At 47.4% G+C, this 22029-nt stretch overlaps 1 protein-coding gene across 1 annotated transcript in view; it reads right to left on the reverse strand.

Annotated features, from left to right (window-relative positions):
* Positions 1 to 21869, reverse strand: part of LOC309558519 (uncharacterized protein) — a gene marked incomplete at its 5' end in the record, with an annotated part of 61716 nt that extends 39847 nt beyond the window's left edge. Inside the window, 3 exon segments of the mRNA XM_082261599.1 lie at positions 12534 to 12562; positions 12568 to 12726; positions 21849 to 21869. Coding sequence (XP_082117725.1) covers positions 12534 to 12562; positions 12568 to 12726; positions 21849 to 21869 — 209 coding nt within the window.
* Between the last annotated feature and the right edge of the window lie 160 nt (positions 21870 to 22029).

Below are 22029 nucleotides of genomic sequence, written 5' to 3' on the forward strand. Positions count from 1 at the left end.
CAGCTTAACAATCGCTATGATTGTTCTTATGGTGCAGGGAAAAAAAATAATATCTGAATGATGCCTGCAGCTGCACCCATCATTCAGATATCCCCACTTAAAACCCCGGAGGTCATATGACGTCCAGTGGTAAGGAAGTGGTTAATGGTGCTGTGTGGATAACAATGGCCACATAAAACCAGATGTACCTACCTGTTCAGACTTTTGGCTACAGAGTTAGTGAATGGTGATTCCTTGTCTGCCCCCCCAAACTAATCACTGACCGCAGGAAACTGACACCCAGCATCTCCCACACAGTGACAACTCCATGTCTGTTCTGTTCTCCATCCCCTACCCATTCTAGAGGTGAGATCACTGTGTGCGTGGGGAGTGGACTGGAAACATGGGATCACAAATTTCTTTGGAAGCCGACCCCTAAAGGTTTGCAGTAAAAAAAAAAAAAAACTACCCATCAAATTAATGGTTTCCCAAAACAGTTGCACCCAAGGCATGCCATGAATAATAACTGTCACAGTTGCTTGTGCTCTCAACTGAACTGTCAAGCCATCAAACGGCTGGTGTCATAACTGATCACATGTGCAGAAACGTGGCAAATGCAGTTCAGGGGCTAAGATGGCAGCTTCCTTGGCTGTAAAGTATGGAAGGGTTGCAAGTTTTTTTTTTTTTTAAGCAAACACCCCAGGGAACCACGGCAACCCTAGGGAGCCAAAACATCACCCTGGTTGAAAAGAGGCCTATCTTCATAGTGTAGCACCCTCCTAGGTAGGTGCTATGTAAAAGCATCTATTGCTCCTTCTGCTTATCAGGGGAGCTGATCTATTAGGTTGCCTGTCACATGTTTCCAGGTAGGATTCCCTGGGTCTGAGGGAGTGTCCCCACTTTATCCAATGAGGGAGCTTGTTGGACAGTGGAGGAAACCCAGCTAGTGACACATTGGCTTTTGTGGGAGTCCCAGTGGGAGGGCATTCTTGCAATGTATCCTGGGATTGCTCATAAAAGCCGGGGGGACATGTGACAGGGCGTCTTTGGTGGGAGTCCCAGGAGGAGGCTGACGACTGTCTCTCCTCCTGCTGTGTATGAGGAAGGTGGTCTTAGGCGGACGGCCTAGTGAACCAGGTGTGGAACCATGGGTGTCAGCAGAACTTTTTTCAGGGGGGGGCAACATTTTAAGGTCACCCATGCTCCGCCCCTTTTTCAACAAAGCCGTGAAGGGGAGGGGCTTATTCCTTATACTTATTTTGAGTATTTATTTTTAAAGAGCAAACAGGAGCATTTATTTTTAAAGCATTTGTTAACCTAAAAAAAAAAATTGATTCTGTTCCGTTAAACCATGTTATACAACACAGTGCTTGTGCTGTGTAATTTGGTCCCTTCTATCACCTAAAATACCTGGCTGATCCTGCCTGGCTATGTCCTCCTCTCTGTAAACTGTCCACGGTATACCATGGCGACTAAGCCCTGACACTATGGTCAGTTTACGTGCCTCCGTCATCCATAGCTCCTCTGTCCTCTCCGCTGCAGGCAGCTGTCAGATGGGGAGAGAAGAGAGACAACGGGTCACGTGAGCGGCCTTAGCCCTCTGAAAACTGGTAAAGAATGGCTTATTTTTTTAAAACAGACTCTGGGGCACACAGGATTATTAAAAAGACCAGACAGGATGGTATAAAGTGGCTTAACAATCACTTGAAAGGGGGAAGTTGAGATTCCAGGGGGGGGCATTTGCCCCCTCTTGCCCCTACCTGCGGACGCCCATGTGTGGAACTGAGCTGCAGAGGATCCAGTGAAGCTGACGGTGGAGCTGCTGGCAGAGTCTCTCGGGAAAAACAGTGTCCGTGAGTACCAGGAGATTTGCCTAAGGGTCTGCCCAGGAAGGGGGACCACTCCAACGAAGTCAGGGGGATCAAGGAGCCAGCACACACAGAGGAAAGTACAGTAAAGGGGGTGCCGTGTAGAACCCTAAAGAATAGGGATAAAGAGGGTGCCTAGTTGGGCCCTGAAGAGCGATTCACAGAGCAGTTCAAGTACATTAAATTCTTCTTCACTGCTAGTGACAAGGTGAAGCAGCAGCCTTGTTGCACTCAGTGGCATCTAGACATCCCAGCAAATTGTGCATAGTTATTCAAGTTGGAATATCCCACTCATCCCTATCCTATCCAAGTTCTCAAATAAAACCACAAAAAAAAAAACCCTGGACGGTTTTCTGACTGAGCCAAGCACTTTGAAAATGCTAAACTGTGATGTTGTTGCTATGGGTAACCCAGGGGAATCCATAACCAGCAGCTCCCAAGGGAGTAGTGCTACAATAATCATCGTCTATAAGAACCTTTTAAATATAATGGTAAGTGATCCTATTGGCTATTCTAAAATGCTAACAAAAAGTAAAAGAAGTGGCAGAGAAAAAAAAACCCCATCCAGGGGGTTTAAAGCTGAACTCCAATATAATAAGCAAATATTGTCATATCTATCTGCATATGAATCATGGTACATAGTTAGGTTAAAGAAGGAAGAGAAGGAAAAGGGAAAGGATGGATGGGAAAAGGGAAGGAAGAAAGGAAAGAAGGTTTGTTGGAAGAAAGAATGAGATAAAGGAAGAAAGGAGAAATGTGAGGAAGGAAACAATACATAGACAGACAGACAGACAGACAGACAGACAGACAGACAGATAGAAAGAGGAAGGGAGGGAAGAGAGAAAGAAAAGAAAAGAAAAGGAGGGAAGAGAGAAAGAAAAGGAAAGGAAAGGAAAAGAAAAAGGAAGAGAAGGAAAGAAAGAAAGAAAAGGAAAGGAAGGAAGAAAAAAGGAAAATAAGAGAAAGGTAAGGAAAAGAAAAGAAAAAGGAAGAGAAGGAAGGAAAGGAAAGAGAAGGAAAGAAAGGAAAAGAAAAGGAAGAGAAGGAAGGGAAGGAAAGGAAAGAGAAGGGAAGGAAAGAAAAGGAAAAGAAAGAGAAGGAAGAGAAGGAAGGAAAGGAAAGGAAATGAAAAAGAAGGGAAGGAAAGAAAAGGAAAAGAAAGGGAAGGAAGAGAAGGAAGGAAAGGGAAGGAAGAGAAGGAAGGAAAGGAAAGGAAAAAGAAGGGAAGGAAGAGAAGGAAAAAGAAGGGAAAGGAAAAAGAAGGGAAGGAAAGAAAAGGAAAAGAAAGGGAAGGAAGAGAAGGAAGGAAAGTAAAGTAAAAAGAAGGGAAGGAAGAGAAGGAAGGAAAGGAAAAGGAAGGGAATGAAAAAAGGAAAAGAAAGAAAGAAGCCCCCATAAAGAGAACCTTATACCAACACTTAGGCTCCATTCACACCTAGGCGATATGAATTGAGGGCGGAATCGCTGCGATTTTGCCCGCGATTGCAGAATGGCAGCAAAACGCGGGACGCATTTGCAATTCCATTATTAACGCAGAGCAATTTCACTGCGATAATGGAATTGCAAACTTATCCCGCGTTATGCCGCAATTTCGGAGTCGTGGGCAGAATCACGGCCACTCCGCACGCAATTTAAATTGCCTAGGGGTTAATGGAGCCTTGGGGGTCTTTTCACTGGTGCATGGCCGGAAGTGATGTTGGAAGCTTGTATACTACCTTGTATCTGTATACACCAAGCGTTCTTCAACAAACTGAATGTTAGCCCCGGTTCACACTTGTGCGTGTGCGGGGTTCGCATGTAATGTCGGAGCGCACTGCTCCGACATGACATGCGATCGGCTGTGCGGTGCGAGTTTAGCCATACAGTTTGTATGGCTAAATTCGCACCGCAGCCGCACCAAACACGCACAGGGACCCTTTTTGGCAGCCGCATCAGGATCGGATCGCACAGCGGTTCACACTTGTGCGATCCGATCCTGTGCAAACTGCACGATCGCACTGCGATATGCGATCAAACTGGGGGTGTCGTTAACATTACATTGACACCCCCAGAGTATTGCATATGGCAGTGTGAACTGCCGGGGGTGCGTGTGCGATGCGGGAACAGGCTGCGAATTCGCAGCCTTCCCGCACTCGCATAAGTGTGAACCGGCCCTAAGAGTTTATATTTTTTAATAAATATTGTGATTTTACATGACTATACCATGGGAGGTCATTGTGCTTTACTTTATTATATGAATGCTGCGTGGTGGATAGATTCCTAAAGGGACCATAGCAAGGGAATATCCTGACACATCTAAACGCATTAGAAAGACCACGAACCACGTCAGGACTGGTGGAGCGTCGTCCTAAGCAATAATAGGATTGATGGAACATCACCCCGAGATTCTTTGTAATCAAAAAGCGCATTTGATTACTCTCTAAGGTGAGAGTTCTGTGAGCACAGAGGTGTCACCAGGAGGGAAAAATACACCAAAAAGTTTATATATGTTCACTTAAGAAGCACTGAATTTGGGAACAAGTGATTATTCAAATACAGCTCCGCTGGAATAAGAACTGTCACATATCTTGAGAGAATATTCACTTGCACTTGTACATGGACTGCACTATAGATATGCACTTTATATGTTTTGTAATTTATCACAGTGTATGATACATTATATGACTTCATGATACTCATTATATTATAGCGATTGTGCAACGTCATCATTTTTTTTTACTATTATATAATAGATGAGCAATCTGTTTTTACCATCTTGCTGCCAAAGGTCTCTGTTTTTTAATGCTACACTTAGCTGGCGCCCCCTACTTGTCTCTTTTACTTCATCACTGTGCAGCACTGTGGGAGGAGCCTACTAACAGACTGCCTGCAGAAAACTACAGGAGGGGGGCGGAGACAAGACCAGTCCACCTGAACAATGAGGTAGTGCAGCAGTGATCAGTCTTTATTACAAGAAGTCTCACATTGGATGAATGCACAGATCTGGAAGAAATACACAAAGCACACCGAGAGTCAAAGAAGAATTCACATGACAAATTAATTTAGATTTTCTGATCCCGGAGTTCGCTGCCAGGTTTGTACAATGTATGACAGCAAGGGGTTTCATATACAATCCAGGTGGCTGCAGACTCCTGCCTGTCAGATGAAAGTACGCGGGCGGCAGCGCTACGGCCCGATTGCTCACATGCACCCCCCGGCACCGGCGCCTCCCCCGCCCCGCCCCGCCATGCTTTCCGGGCTTCACTTACCTATTTGCGGGCCAGGGAGTGAGATGGGGGTGCCGGTGGCTGCAGGGGAAGGAGAATAGTGCACACACGTCTGCTCTCCTCCCCTTTTTGTTGTGACCCGGAAGGAGACATGTCTCTCCAGGTCAAGCTCTCATGTCCCCGGCTAGTTTAGACAGGAAAAGATGTTTTGCAATGCAATCTGCACTGCAAAACATTCAGTGGCGCCCAACCTAAAAAAACATCACATAGGGGATGTAGCAGGTTTTCCAGGCATTGGGCCTGATGTGGGTCTGCCATTGTTACCGGTTACCTCTCCAGCCCATGTGAGCTGCGATCCTGGGTGTGAGAACTGAGACAATGACAACTCCGGCATCTTTGTTTGGTTGTTTTATTGTATTTTTAAATGATGGGAGAAGGGAATGAGTGGGATACTCCTTTGGCTCGACCATGTACAATTCTGGGACTTTTATAGCAAAAATGCCCTTTAGCGTTGTCTTGACGCCAGTCAATGCTTACTGGTGCTTTGAACATACTGTATCTCTGAAGCTGTGCTGGAACTCCGACTTAAGTCCAGAAGATCCAGGACTGTAGAATATTGAACATCTGACACTGTTGGCACTGCAAAGTCACTGACTACTCCCCCAGCATTGCACTGGCTGGAGGTAGCTTGTTGTGAATTCCTGTATGTCTGCAACTCTTAACTAATGAACTCACACTGTGCACTGACTCTTCAGGGCCCAAACTGCAGACGCCTGACTAGGTACCCCCTCTGTCACTTCAGGGTCCTCTACCTAGGTACCCCCTTTACATCTAGCTGACACTTGGATCCTCGAACCTTCTCCGGAGTGGTCCCCACTGACACTAGGCAGACCCCCAGGGGCAATCCTCAGTACTCACGACCTTTGTAGGTTTTCCTGGGACTGGACCCCTCTCGCTCTCCGCTGGTTCTCGGCACACCGGATCCCCGCAGTTCAACTCAGCATCCTCTGGATTCTCAGGCAGCACCCCGACATATCCACTTCCTAAAACAGGAGGAGAGACAGCCGTACTCTCCCTCCTGGGACTCTGCTCCCACCAAAGACACTGAGTCACGCACTCCCTTCAGTAGGGCTGCTGAATATAATCGAAAGATCGATGCATCGCGATTCGACCCTTCGCGATTCTGCATCGATGCGGGTTGCCGGCATAATCGATTAGGAAATTACGTCATCAGCCGCGGCCATGCCCTATCACGCAAGGGGAAAAAGTCACAAGATCGGCAGCGGATTGGTGGGTTAGTGGCGGGAGCTTAATAAAAAGGCTCTGCCCCTCCCCTTCCGTCTCTTTGACCCGGGCCGAGGCGCTGCAAGACATCCCCCGCGTGTATCGGCGTCCCACCTGCGGCCTTGCAGCCAAGAAGCCAGCCAGCCAGCCAAGCCACAAGCCAGAAGCCAGTCCACACTCCACAGCACAGGAGCGAGGAGCCCCAAATGCGCCCCCATCGCAGCCAGCCAGCGCCGCCAGCCTCACCGTAGCCGACCGTCCCAGGCCCAGCCGCCGCCGCGCCGCCAGTGACGCCAGCCGCCTGCCACAGAGCAGCACAGCACCTGTCCTCCTCTGCAATGTAGTGCACAACAACCCACACAGTCACACAGCAGCAGGTATGTACTAGTCCGAACAAATAATTGTATAATCATGACATTCATGGGGGTCTCGTCTGTATCTCTGGGGGATGTCTGATGGGGGGGGCTGGGACAGGGGACGGTCGGTCGGGGCCCGGGAGTACTGTTCTGCTGTGGCAGTCTGGCAGCCAGGGGGGCTCTCTCTGAGTGTCAGTGGGGGCCTGGGGGTCTCTGTCAGTGTCAGCTGTGGGGGTCTGGGCAACCTACAAACTCAGTGTTTGTCAGTGCTGTGGGGGATTGGGGAAGGTGTGGGACAGTGGGACATCCAGGTCTCTGTCAGTGTCACTGTCAGCTGTGGGGGTCTGGGCAAGGGGGGGACTCACTCTCAGTGTTTGTCAGTGCTGTGGGGGATTGGGGAAGGTGTGGGACAGTGGGACATCCAGGTCTCTGTCAGTGTGTCCGGCTGTCAGCTCAGCTGTGGGGGGAGGGGGGTCTCTGTCAGTGTCACTGTCACAGGCAGGGGGGGCCCGGGGGTTTTGGCTCAGTGCATGCATAAGAGGGAGTTTGACAGACAGACAGACAGTCATATTTTATGAAAGATGTTGCTTGGTTGACTTGTTGCGGCTTAGTTTACAAGTGGTATTTTTTTTTTTTCTTTTTAAACACTGACAGAGTTTGGCAACTTACGTCATCCGTCTCCGTCACATAGTGGTAGTATGGTGGTAAATATGGCAGAAGGAGAAAAAGATCGAGAGATAAAAAATGCACCTAGCGTTTTAAGAGCAAACATCTGGGCACATTTCGGATTTTACGAACACACAGGGAAGCGTGAGTTGGACAAGACACACGCCGTATGTAAAGCCTGTCACACAAAAATTAAATACCTAGGGAATACTACGAACTTGAGAAACCATGTTAGCCGTTTTCACTCTGAGTTAGTAACACCTGTCACCACCAGCAGTGCCACCACTGCCAAGGAAAGACTGCTAGACCCAGATCAGCCAAGAATTGATGCCATACTGTCAACTTATCCGCCCAACTCAGAAAAAGGGAAGTCACTTTACAGAAAACGTTATACCTGCACTCTACCACGACACCAAAGCTCAGGTACTTGCGTCAATGAACCAAGCCAGTCGAGTCGCAATAACGTGTGATTCATGGACTTCAGTCACAACGGAGTCCTATGTTAAAATAACAGCACATTACGTTACTAAGGGTTCTTAGAACAACAACCTGCAGTTTGTGCCATCTTGCTGTCTCCAGAAGTCAGAAAAGGAGAGTCTGATCTCTGCACTCTTAATGAAACAGATGTGTCAAATGCAGAGGACGCTGTGAGTGCATTAAAGCCAATGAAGGATGCAACCTTGCTGATGTCAGAAGAGTGCAACCCAACAGTGTCTATCATTGCCCCTCTAAATGCACAACTGCTCCAGAGCATGACAAACACCATGGGAGACACACCCATGACCCATGAGATCAAGAATGCCATCAAAACAGATCTCCTGAAGAGGTATAGCAGTGAGGCAGAGAAGAAGATCCTTCATACAGCCTCTGCACTGGATCCTCGCTTTAAAGGACTGCCTTTTATTCTCACAGAGGAGGAGAGATCGGAGATATACAGAGGAGTGACTGAGGAGGCTGCATCTTTGGAGGTAATTAGAATTTCATCATGTTTCCTCCCAGACAGCTAGAAGCTCAGCTACATTGTGTGTGTAACATGCCCTGATTCACTGATGCGGTGTGGGAAGTGGAACTGTATGGTATGGATTACCGTGCAGTTTCCCACACCTCATCAATGAATCACACTCTTAGTCAGTTCAGCTCTTCTTATACTATTATCTTTTGTTCAAACACACAGATTACATCTAATAGAAGGACAAATGTGGGTGAAGTGCCTAGGGAAAAAGCAACTGTGGAAGAAGAAACAACACCCATTGAGGACAGCCATTCTCCTCCCAAAAAAAAGGCCACAACATCGCTGCTCATGACTTTGCTGGGGCAGTCTTTCACTGATGGTGCAAAAGACCCCCTATGCCAAGGCAGAAGACGAAATGGAAAAATATTGTAAAGCCCCACCTCTGCCTCTCACTGAGGACCCTTTGAAATGGTGGCGTGAGCATGAGGTCATATTCCCCCTCCTCTCTCAGCTGTCAAAGCAATACTTGTGTATCCCAGGTACAAGTGTATCTGCAGAGCGGGTTTTCTCTACTGCAGGAGATGTTATAACAGCGAAAAGAAGCAGTCTGAAACCTGAGCATGTGGATCATCTAGTGTTCTTACAGAAAAACCTACATGTTCCCAAATGCTAAGCACTGAAATAATTACTAATTCATGTTTTTAATGAATTAGTAATTACTAATTCAGTCTGCCGCCAGTCACCAGTCAGTCACATCACCAGTCTTGTTTTATAGCTTTATAGCACTGATGGTTTGTTTTTGAAGATTGTCCTGTCCAATGTGTCCATTTCCAGTCCATAATCCGTTCCGTTGCTTCACACTAAAAGTGTCTAGGCAAGTAGGCAGGGGTTCATTTAACCCTCAACCAAATAAATAATATTAAAGTGTATTTTCTTCTAGACAACTGACTGACACCAAGCCAGCCACGGTGCAGCATTATAGGAAGGAAAATCATTGAGAGAAATAACTTGTACATTTGAAGCTTAACCTCGAGTAAATCTTATCTTATTGGATCACAAATAAATACACCAATTGTGGATTCTTGTGTAATATACTATATTTGTGAGTTTGTGAATGTGACCCCCATAGGATTTCCTCAAGGTTAAGCTTCAGTTTACAATTTATTCTCTCAAGGATTTTCCTTCCTCTAATGGTGGCTTGTTGGCTAGCTTGGCTTCAGTTACAGATGTAATCGACATGGTAGAGTGCTGCTCAGTGCAGTGCAGGTAAAGTTTTCTTTCTGTAACGTGACTGACTGACTGTCGTGACAACTCAAGAGCTTATAACGCAGCTCTAGCATTAACTCAACACACACACACAGTGTGTGTGTTTGTGTTGACTGGAGTTGATGCTGAGGCTACGTATAAGCTTTTGAGTTGTCACGAGTCACGACACACACACACTGTGTTTAGTTGACTGGCAATGGCAGGGGCAAACACAATCGCAGTGAACCTGGAACATTTTATATTTTTTACAGCTTTTCTGGCACTGGAGAGATGGAGAATGGCTTGTTTTCAAAAATGGTCCATTCACATAAGTGAATTGATAATTATTTAAGCTTAAGCTTATATTTGTATAACTCCCCTCTAGCAGCCATCAACTCACTTCACTTGAGTTGACTGGCAGTTGCAGGGGGAAACAAACATCACGGTGAACATGGAAGTTATGCAGCAGTGCACTATTGCCAGGTTCACCTTTGATATTTGCTACTAGTCAGGAAGTGCTCTGTTTTGTAGAGGACAGGTTATGGCACACACCTGGAATTTATTGCAACGCATGTCTGTCTGCTGGTCTGTTGTACTCTGTAGCAATAGCAAGTGTAGGGGGTTCCCTCAACCAAACAAATACTAAAGGTAAAAGTGTATCTTTGTTAATCGTGGTAGAGACAGAGACTGTCTGCAGGACAGGTAACGTTTTCTGTAAAGTAAGTGACATAAAAGTGACATAAGTGAATTGATAAGCTTAAAGCTTATATTTGTAACTCCCCTCTAGCAGCCAATCCATCAACTCACTTGAGTTGACTGGCAGTTGCAGAGGGAAACAAACATCACGGTGAACATGGAAGTTATGCAGCAGTGCACTATTGCCAGGTTCACCCTTGATGTTTGCTACTAGTCAGGAAGTGCTCTGTTTTGTAGAGGACAGGTTATGGCACACCTGGAATTTATTGCAATGCATATTCACATAAAAGGATTTATATATAATATTTTGTGGGAATTTATGATGACCATTTTCACAAGAATATTAGCTTGGCTGGCTGGCTGGCTGGCTGGCTTCTTCTATCTTGGCTTGCCTTTAAAGTACAACTATAGGCCAAACTTTATCCAAAATCCAAAAAGTTTTGCCTTTAGTTGTACTTTAAATGGTGGTAGGCCTGGCTTATATTAATATTTTCTTTTATGAAGCAGTAAACTGCACTACTACAGTTTTTTACCAATTTTACTGTTACTTCTAGTAAAATACTAGTGTTGTTGTCTGTCTCTGCTATGCTGTTTGCATTTTCAGACCTTCCTATATGTTTGCAGTGCAAGTGCACTAAAGTATGCAGGGCTTGCAGGCCATGACAGGGTCCAGGAAAGTGTCTTTTGAAGCAAATGAAAATAAAAAGGATTCTTTTATTTGTGACTGCTTGATTGTTTGTTTGTTTTTTATAAAGTTTTGAAAACCATTGGGCAGTGGGCTGGGCATGGGCATTGGGCAGTAATCGTGATGCATCGTGGAATCAAATCGTATCGAATCGCGACCCTAATAATCGTAATCGCATCGAATCGTGAGGTAAGTGAAGATGCGCAGCCCTACCCTTCAGACTTATACCCTCCCCCAGAATCCTTTGCAGCAGAATCTGCCCTCTGGGGTAGTTACAAGCCTGAATGTGTCCCTGATTGGGTTTCCCTTAACTGCCCTATGAGAAGCCTCTCAAAGAGCCAGTGGGGAGACTCCCCCTTCAGCAGACATACCTGGAAGCCATGACACCCTGACAGGGCTTTTTTTCAGCAGAAACGCGGGGGAACGCAGTTCCGGCACCTCCAGCCCTGAATGTATGTAATGGCAAGGAGTGCTGGGTTGTCCTACACTGTCTATTGATGCTGGCTGCTGAGGAACCTATTGTTGCAGGAGGGGATCTATTCCTGCAGGAGGATTTATTGCTGCTGGGAATATCTAATGTGGCTGCTGGGGGATCTATTGTCTCTGGAAGAGATCTCGTTTTGCAGGGGGGGGGGGTCTATTGTTGCTGGGGTGGGTCTTATGTTGCTGAGGGGTCAGTTGTTGCTGGGAGGGACCCACTGTTTAGGCAGCAGTCTATTGATGCTGGCTGCTGGGAGATCTGTTGTTGCTGCTGAGGGTCCATTGTTTCTGGCTGGATCTATTGTTGCTGGGGGATATATTGTTGTTGGCTGCATGGGATCTTTAACAAATTCCATACAAATTACTTAGTACCACAAATGTTACTTTGTTCTGTATTTTCTAAAAGGGATGGTACTGGGAGGTGGGTAGTGGGTGGAACCAAGGAACGGTTCACGGAGGTAGGTAGGGGGTGGAGACAAGGGGTAAGTCCAAAAGAGGGAGTTCCTGCACCTATTCTCTGAGAAAAAAAGCCCTGCACCCTGACTAAAAGAAATCATGGCCCTGCTGTTAGGCAGACAAGGCTCATTATGCATTTACCTAGCACCTACCTGTAGGGTGCTACAGGGATTTTTTGTTCCCTATTTAATGAAAAAAAAAAAGTTAAGTAAAAAAACTCCTTTTTTTTTTTGAAAAAAAAAGTTACACCTAAGCACATATATTCCCCCCCCCCCCCCAAAACATTTTTTTTTTTTAGGCCCCCCCACACCCACATATACGAATGTAAACACGCCTGAAAATGTGGATTGCAATACTCATGTTACATATCGCCGCACAAGCCGCCATAACGTGTGACACAAATAATTGAAACTGACACTATTTTATTCTCTGGGGTATTTCCTTTCAGGAAATATATACTGTTTGGGGGTTTTGTGTAATCTTCAGGCAGAAAATGATTTTTTAAACGTGTGCAAAAACGGCTCTGGCAGCGAAAAGGTTAATTCTTGTGACCACGGTTGTAGCATTCCCTATATATTTTGCAGAAGCCGCCCCACTCCCCCTCCCCTCCCAGAAAGTTGGTGATATGTAAATATAAGGCGGTGGGGCTCAGTCTCTTACCCTGTGAAGTAGATGACACAAAAATGAAGCTGAATTTCCCTTTCGAGGTGAAAACATCTGCAGCTGGAGACTTGCAAGACAGTGAAGGGTGTCCCTCCCTCTCCCACCAACTCGTCTTTCCTGTTTCCAGCAAACTACAACCCCCATGATGCAACCTAAGAGCTTCCTTCTTCTTTTTATCTCTGCTCCAGGACTGCAACACTCAGGAGCTGCAATATACCGTATGTACAAGAACCCCCTCTGTGTCCTTTACAATGGAAGCCTACATACAGGTATTCCTCCTTGTAAAGGTTCATTTTTGGGCCATTAACCACTTCTTTAACCACATGCCGAACGCCCGCTGCATATATACTGCGGCAGGCTGGCTCGGCAGCGTGAATCGCCGTACCTGTACAGCGGTTCGGGGAGCGCTCCTGGGGGCCCCCTCTAGACAGCAGGATACCGATCCAGGGGACCGGCGGCACCGATTTCCCCTGGGCACCCACGATCATTCCCCGCTGAGAGAGAACGACGGTTTGCCATTGTAAACACAGCTGACCGTTCTTCTCTCTGAAATGATTACAGAGCGCCTGTGATCCTTCTATATAGGAACACAGGTCTCTATGATCATTTCACAAGTCCCTCCCCCACAGTTAGAAAACACCCCCTAGGCTCACATTTAACCCTTTGATGGCCCCTGGGTTAGCCTCTTCCCTGCCAGTGTCATTATTACAGTAACAGTGCATATTTTTAGCACTGATTACTGTAGTAATGTCACTGGTACCCCCAAAAGTGTCAAAGTTATCAGTTAGGGGTCCAATCTGTCCGCTGCAATGTCTCACTAGAAATCACCATTACTAGTAAAAAACATATGTAGCAGGTTTTTCAGGCATTGGGCCTGACGTGGGTCTGCCATTGTTACCGGTAATGCTCTGAGTCTAAGCATCATTGAGCTGTAACTCCAGGTGTGAGAACTGAGACAATGACCATTCCGGCATCTTTGGTTTGTTTTGTTGAGTTCAGGGGATGGGAGAAGGGATACTCCTCTGGCTCAACTAGGTACAATTTTAGCACTTTGTAGAAAAATGCCTGTCAGCGCTGTCTTGGCGCCAGCTGAATGCCAGCCAATGCTTCCTGACGCTTGAAGATACTGTAACACTGAAAACTGTGCTGGAACCTCGACTTTAACTCAGAAGATCCAGGACTGTAAAATACTTGAATCCTGACACTGTTTTGCTCAAAAGTCACTGAACAGGTCCCTCCAGCCCTGTGCTAGCTTGAGGTAGCTCTTTGTAAATTCCTGTGCTGCTGCAACTCTCAAAGCGGTAGTATACCGCTTTTTGACACTTTTACCTACAGGTAAGCCTATAATATGGCTTACCTGTAGGTACAATTAATATCTCCTAAACCGGCATGGTTTAGGAGATATTTGCAGTGCATGCAGCCGCTCACGCGAGCGGCGCATGCGCTCTGAAGGTCCGGGGGGACCTTCAGTTTTCCTTGCCGGGAGCTTGCCGGAAAATCACTCCCGTGCGCATGCGCGGGAGTGACGTCATCACGGCTCCGGCCAATCACAGCGCCAGAGCCGCCGAACCCAGAAGAGACGCAGAGGGACCATGGCAGTGCCCGTAGCGATGTCCGGGGGTCCGTGTCGGGGCTTTGTTCTAAGGTAAGTAATACATAATGAGCTAGTATGCGATGCATACTAGCTCATTATGCCTTTGTCCTGCAGGTTTTTTTTTTTTGTTTTCGGGTTTACAACCGCTTTAACTCCTGTGTACCTTGCACTGCACACACTGTACCGTACACACTGACTCTTCAGGGCCCAACTGCAGGCGCCCCCCTTTTACACTTCAGGGCCCTCTGACCAGGCACCCCCTCTAATACTTCAGGGCCTTTTGACTAGGTATCCCCTCTAATACTTCAGGGCCCTCTGACTAGGTACCCCCCCTAATACTTCATGGTCCTCGGACCAGGCACCCCCTCTAATACTTCAGGGTCCTCAGACCAGGCACACCCTCTAATACTTCAGGGCCCTCTGACTAGGTACCCCCTCTAATACTTCAGGGTCCTCGGACCAGGCATCCCCTCTAATACTTCAGGGCCCTCTGACTAGGTACCCCCTCTAATACTTCAGGGTCCTCTGACTAGGTACCCCTCTAATACGTCAGGGTCCTCGGACCGGGCACCCCCTCTAATACTTCAGGGCCCTCTGACTAGGTACCCCCTCTAATACTTCAGGGTCCTCGGACCAGGCATCCCCTCTAATACTTCAGGGCCCTCTGACTAGGTACCCCCTCTAATACTTCAGGGTCCTCTGACTAGGTACCCCCTCTAATACGTCAGGGTTCTCGGACCGGGCACCCCCTCTAATACTTCAGGGCCCTCTGACTAGGTACCCCCTCTAATACTTCAGGGTCTTCGGACCAAGCACCCCCTCTAATACTTCAGGGTCCTCAGACCAGGCACCCCCTCTAATACTTCAGGGCCCTCGGACTAGGTACCCCCTCTAATACTTCAGGGCCCTCTGACTAGGTACCCCTCTAATACTTCAGGGTCTTCGGACCAGGCGCCCCCTTTTACACTTCAGGGTCCTCTGACTAGGTACCCCCTCTAATACTTCAGGGTCTTCGGACCAGGCGCCCCCTTTTACACTTCAGGGTCCTCTGACTAGGTACCCCCTCTAATACTTCAGGGTCCTCTGACTAGGTACCCCCTCTAATACTTCAGGGTCCTCGGACCAGGCACCCCCTCTAATATTTCAGGGCCCTCTGACTAGGTACCCCCTCTAATACTTCAGGGTCTTCGGACCAGGCGCCCCCTTTTACACTTCAGGGTCCTCTGACTAGGTACCCCCTCTAATACTTCAGGGTCCTCTGACTAGGTACCCCCTCTAATACTTCAGCGTCCTCGGACCAGGCACCCCCTCTAATACTTCAGGGCCCTCTGACTAGGTACCCCCTCTAATACTTCAGGGTCTTCGGACCAGGCGCCCCCTTTTACACTTCAGGGTCCTCTGACTAGGTACCCCCTCTAACACTTCAGGGTCTTCGAACCAGGCACCCCCTCTAATACTTCAGGGCCCTCTGACTAGGTACCCCCTCTAATACTTCAGGGTCCTCGGACTAGGCACCCCCTTTTACAGATAGCTGACTCCTGGATCCCTAGAACCTTCTCCGGAGTGGTCCCCTCTAATACTAGGCAGACCCCCAGGGGCACGACCTTTGTAGGCTTTCCTGGAACTGGACCCCTCTCGCTCTCCGCAGGTTCTCAGCACACCGGATCCCCTTAAGCTCAATGCAGCACCCTCTGGATTCTCAGGCAACACCCAGAGACATCCACCTTCCTCCGACAGAAGGAGAGACAGCTGTCCTCTCCCTCCTGGGACTCTACTCCGGCCAAAGATGCTGCGTCATGCGTCCCCTCAAACTTATACCCACTCCCATAATCCTCTGCGGCAGAATCTGCCTTCTGGGGTAGTTACAAGCCTGAATGTGTCCCTCATTGGGTTTCCTCCACTGCCCAATGAGAAGCCTCTCACAGAGCCAGTGGGGAGACTCCCCCCTCAGCAGACACACCTGGAAGCCATGACACCCTGACTGACAAAAATAAATCATAGCCCTGCAGTTAGGCAGACAAGGCCCACTATATTTTACCGAGCAGCTACCTGTAGGGTGCTACACATAAATAAATAAAAACAACATAAATCTATACCCTGGTTTTTAGATCCGATAACTTTTGCGCAAACCAATCAATATACGCTTATTGGGATTTTTTTTAACCAAAAATATGTAGCAGAATACAAATTGGCCTAAACTAATGAAGAAATTAGATTTTTAAAAATCATTGGTGTCAGTGGGAGGAATAGTGCCCCATCATTGGTGTCAGTGGGAGGAATAGTGCCCCATCATTGGTGTCATTAGGAGAAATAGTTCCTCAAGGGCCAGATAAAGGCAAGCAAAGGGCCACATCTGGCCACCGGGCCACAGTTTCAAGATCACCGCTTTAGTCCAATGAACGTAGCAACCCTCTAACAGCAAGTCACATTACAGCCGAAAAAAAGGTAGTTTGGAGATTTGGAGGAGGCTGATGGAAGAGACTTTTCCGATTTAGGAATGTATGGAATGAAAAATAATTTCCTTTTTTAAGCCAGAGTTTAGTGTCACTTTAAAGTATAACTAAAGACAAAACTTTTTCTTTTTAGTTTTGGATAGAGTGGAGAGGGATTAGAACACCTGTCAGGTTTTTATTTCTGTCTGTGTCCCCCGTATAAGGAGATTCCACCTCTCTATCAGTCCTGTTTACCATTATCAATAAAAACAAAAGGAAATCCCAAATTTTGGGTTTTTACCAGAACAGGAATAGATGGGAAATCTTCTAATGGGGACACTAGCTCTGGTGACAACCAGGGATTCCCTCACTGTGGAGGGATTTCCTCTCGCTTCCTGTTTAGGCTATGGGGCAGGAAGTGAAGGGCAATCTCCCTAATGGTACCCAGATGGCATAAAAAAACTGGGTATAATCCCCCACACCCACTTACTCTATCCAAAATGAAAAAAAAAAGTTTTACTTTTAGTGTCACTTGAGGTACGTGTCTGTCTGTGGCGGCTTTTGCTGGTCCTTTGTGGCTTGTTTCAGGTTACAATCTGCTGTTGCTAGGAAGGTTTAGCTTACCGTAGTTGCTGGTAGGGATGGGCTGTGTTTGACTCGAACATAAGCTGTTCGAATGTTTGCTGAACCGATGTTCGCCCGTCGATGAGCGCCCCATAATGCACTGCGCTCTTGCAGTGCATTAATTGCTGATGATTGGCCAAAGCATGCACCTTAACTGTATGCTTTGGCCAATCACAGCACAATGTCCTGTGAGAGCCTTGATTGGGCAAAGGCAGGGTGCCTTTAGCCAAACATGGCTGAGGGGCTAAGTCCACACCCCACACTATATAAGGCTGCTTACATGGCAGCCGTGTATAGTGTGTGACAATGGAGATTACGTAGGTAGGTAGTTAGTGGATAGTGTGTTCAGTCAGTTTAGTGCAATCAGTGCAGTGTACAGGCACTTGTGTACCCCATTTTAAAATGTAGAGATATGTTGTAGTCCTGGGTCCCCTCTCGATGCTCCCTAAGTTTTGTGTCCCTGTCACTTATAGTTCAGAAGGAGTGCCACGCCAAGCTGACCAATATTTCTTATAGATGGCAATGTTAAAGACAGGGAGTAGTGCTATGGCAAGCTGATCAATATTTCCCATAGACTGCTATGTTAAAGACAGGGAGTAGTGCCATGCCAAGCTGACAAATATTTCTAAATATTTCTCATAGACTCCAATGTTATAGACAGGGAGTAGTGCCATGCCAAGCTAGCCAATATTTCCCTTAGGCACCAATGTTAGACAGGGAGCTGTGCCATGCCAAGCTGACCAACATTTCCCATAGGCACCATTGTTAGACAGGGAGTTGTGCCATGCCAAGCTGACCAAGATTTTCCATAGATACCAATGTTAAAGGCGGGGAGCAGTGCCATGCCAAGCAGAGCAATATTTCTCATAGACGTCAATGAGCTCTGAAATCTGAAAACAGCAGACCATTGTTCTTTCCCCGCAGGGAGCGTGTTGCAATTTTTTACTTAAGAGATAGGATAACGGAAAATTTATATCAAATACTTACCGTAATTTTCCTTTCCTGATGGACTCCATGACAGCCTACGTGTGGGTTAGTCCCGCCTCCTCCTACCTCATAGGACCCCACTCCCATAAATTTCACTCTGCCCCAGAGACCATGTTCCATAAAATAGCCTCCTCCGGCAGATGGGTGGGGACTCCGGCTGCCATGGAGTCCATCAGGAAAGGAAAATTACGGTAAGTATTTGATATAAATTTTCAATTTTCCTGACCGACTCCATGGCAGCCTACGTGTGGGAAATAACTAACCAAACACACCAGGGTGGGCAATCTGCTGTTCAAAAGAAATTTAATTTGCACCATCAACTGATAGTATCCGCAAACCAAAATCAACAGATGATAAAGAAGCTGGCTCGACACAATAATGAGCCATGAAAGTGTGAATTGAGGACCATGAGGCCGCTTTGCATACAACTTCAGGAGCCACATGACGAAACGCTGCCCAAGAAGTCGACATTCCTCTTGTAGAATGCGCTGTCACCGCCTCCGGGGGAGCCAACCTTTAGCTCTATAGGCCCATTGAATGGATTGGACAATCCAAGATGCGATCGTTCTAGACGAAGCACGCAAGCCTTTATTCTTCCCATAGAACAGGACAAACAAATAATCCAAATGGCGGAAATGAGATGTGGCTTCCAGATATAGTTTCAGAATTTGCCCTACATCCAGTGGATGAGTCGCAGAGTCAGAGGGTTTGAATGTTGGCAAGACAATTTCCTGATTTTCATGAAAAATAGAGGATACTTTTGGATGCGAATCCAACATGGGAATCAGAACCACCCAATCCGGGAAAAATGACAAAAAGGGTTCTTTGCATCCCAAAGCTCCTAGCTCAGAGACCCTTTTTGCTGAGGCGACTGCCACCAGGAACGCTACTATAAGAGACAATTCTTTGATGGAGAGATGAACCAGGTTATCTTTTCTGAGGTCTGCAAAGAAATCCAGAACAAGTGGAAGTTCCCACTTAGGGAATCTGGGCTTCCTTTGTGGTCTGAGCCTAGAAGCTCCTCTGAAAAATTGCCTCACTAGAGGATGCTTTGCCCAGGATGTTCCTGTGAAAGCCGAGATAGCTGACACTTGATCTCGAAGAGAACTGACTGATAAAGGCAGATCCAGGCCAGATTGTAGAAAACTCAAAATATGTTGAACCTTTGGAGTGCCTTGCACATCCATATTTCCGGAGATATGAGACATGAACTTCTTCCATATCCTTTCGTAGACTCTATTTGTTCCAGCTCTTCTCGCATTCAACAGTGTGGAGATAGCTCCACTTGGACACCCTAATGCCTCCAGCCTTTCCCTTTCAAAAACCAGGCCATCAGGTGCAAATGGGCCGGGCAAGGGTGTAGCACCGTTCCCTAAGACAGGAGATCCTGCCTGGAAGGTAGTGGAACTGGCTCGCGAAAGCTCAGCTGTAGCAGCATCGGAAACCAGGGCCTGTTCGGCCAATATGGGGCTATCACAAGAGCCTCCACTTCTTCCGACCTGAGTCTCGTCAGGAATCGAAGGAGGACTGGAACTGGTGGGAAGGCGTAAGCCTTGTGAAACCTCCACTGCTCTGTTAGGGCATCCACCCCGAAAGCTTGTGGGCATTTGCATCTCGTGTAATACTTCTCCAACTTGAAGTTGCACGGGGAAGCGAACAGATCCACTTCCGGAAGGAACCCTAGGGATTTTAGCCACTGAAACACATCGGCATGAAGACTCCACTCGTTGTCCATGGAGACTCGTGATAGAAAATCCGCCTGGATGTTCTGTGTCCCTGGCAGAAAAACCGCAGTGAGGTTGGATAAGTATTTCTGAGCCCAGACCATTATTGGCTCGACTTCTCTCAATAAAGAGTGACTGCGAGTTCCCCCTTGACGCTTTATATACAACACTGCCGTCGTATTGTCCAGCCTCAGGAGGACAGATGTTCCTACTGTAAGGTGATGAAATGCTTGGAGAGCTCGAAACGCTGCTCGAAGCTCCAGGATGTTCGAAACTTCCCTGTGTAACCGAGGATTCCATTTGCCCTGGGCTATCTCTGATAGGCAGTGAGCGCCCCAACCTGTGTTGCTTGCGTCCGTGGTTATCGTGACCCAAGAGATGGGAAGGATAGAATGGCAATTGAGTAGATTCCTCTTCTGCAACCACCACAGGGCACTGTCCCGCATTACTGGGGAAATCCAAATCAGATGATCCATGTCGCCTGGGCACCATTGGCGAAGAAATCCTGTTTGAAAAGGACGCATCCTCCATTGAGCCCATTTCACCATAGGTGTCGTGGCCACCATAGTACCTATTATTTTGAGGCACTGTGAGACCCGGAGATGAGATGTTGACATGGCCAGCTGTACTCTGTCTCTGATAATCAGGATTTTCTCTAGAGGCAAGGAGATGATGCCCTTGACTGTATTGAATTGAGCCCCGAGAAAGATAAGTGCCTGTGGGGGCTCCAGATGGCTCTTTTCCAAGTTTAGCAACCAGCCGAACTCGAGAAGAGTCGCCGTGACTAGATCTCTGTGAACCAGGAGTTGCTCTCGATCTTGCGACAGAAGTAGTAAGTTGTCTAAATAATGGTGAAGACGCACTCCCTTGATTCTGATCAGGGCTACCACAGCCAATAAGAGTTTTGAAAATACTCGAGGAGATGTTGTGAGCCCGAATGGGAGACATGTAAACTGAAGATGGTGTTGATCCACAGCAAACCGCAGGTATTTCTGGAACTCTGTTGCTATAGGCACATGGAAATATGCATCCTTCAAGTCTATTGACACAAGCCAATCTCCTGGCTGAACCGCCTGGTGGATTGTCAATAGTGTCTCCATTTTGAATTTTCCCTTTTTTATAAAGGAGTTTAGATGTGTGAGGTCTATGACCGGTCTCCAGGAGCCGTTCTTCTTCATTACTAAGAAGAGTGGAGAATAGAGGCCTTGAAACCTCTCTATGGCTGGTACTGGAACTACTGCGCCTTGAAGCAGCAGCGCATCTACGTATGCTGAAAGGATTTGCCTTTCTTCTTCCGACCGTGGAAGAGCTGTGGGAACGAACTTGAGGATAGGTGGACTGCAGAACGACCAAGCGTGTCTTGTAGAGATTGTCCTGATGACCCAAAAATCTTTTATCGAGGCTGCCCAGACGTGTTGAAACCGGAGAAGGCGAGCACCGACCTGAACCGTCTGGACAGGCCCAACATCAAAAGGACTTAGCCGCTTCCCGGCTACTAGAAGAGGCTCCTTTGGAAGCCTTTTGGTTTGAAGATGGATTTTTCCTCCATGTTTTCCGGAATTCACGACCAGGTCTGTAACCTCGAGCATCCTTCGCTCTATCCAAAGATTGTCTGGACTGTGTCCTTCTCTGACCCAGCAGACGACGATCCTGCGGGAGGAACCCCGACTTACGGCCCGTGGCCCGTGAAATAGCTCTCTCCAGCTTGTTCCCGAACAAGGAAGACCCTTTGAATGGAATACGGCACCAAGCCTGCTTGGAGGAAGGATCAGCCAGCCAGGGGCGCAGTCATAGAGCCCGTTTAGCTGTCACTGAAGAGAGCATTGCCTCGGGCCACCAGACGAATAATATCTAGGGAAGCCTCCCCCAGAAAAGAAGCCGCCAGTCTGAGCTCATTCACTGAAGAAGCTCTGGCTACTTTTTCTGATACGGGCCTTAGATCCGAATCTACCTCTATTGTCCAGGCCTCCATGGCCTTGGATAAAGCCGCAATGGCTAGGGCTGGCTTACAAGCCATTCCAGCAGACACATAAATCTTCTTAAGGTCAGTGTTGATTCTTCTTTCCAGCCCATCTTTAAAAGACACTGTGTCTTCGAGTGGAAGAGTGACGTGCCTCGCTAATCTCATGAGG

This window comes from Pelophylax lessonae (genome assembly GCF_965119305.1).
Source record: "Pelophylax lessonae genome assembly, chromosome: 6".
Lineage (NCBI taxonomy): Eukaryota > Metazoa > Chordata > Amphibia > Anura > Ranidae > Pelophylax > Pelophylax lessonae.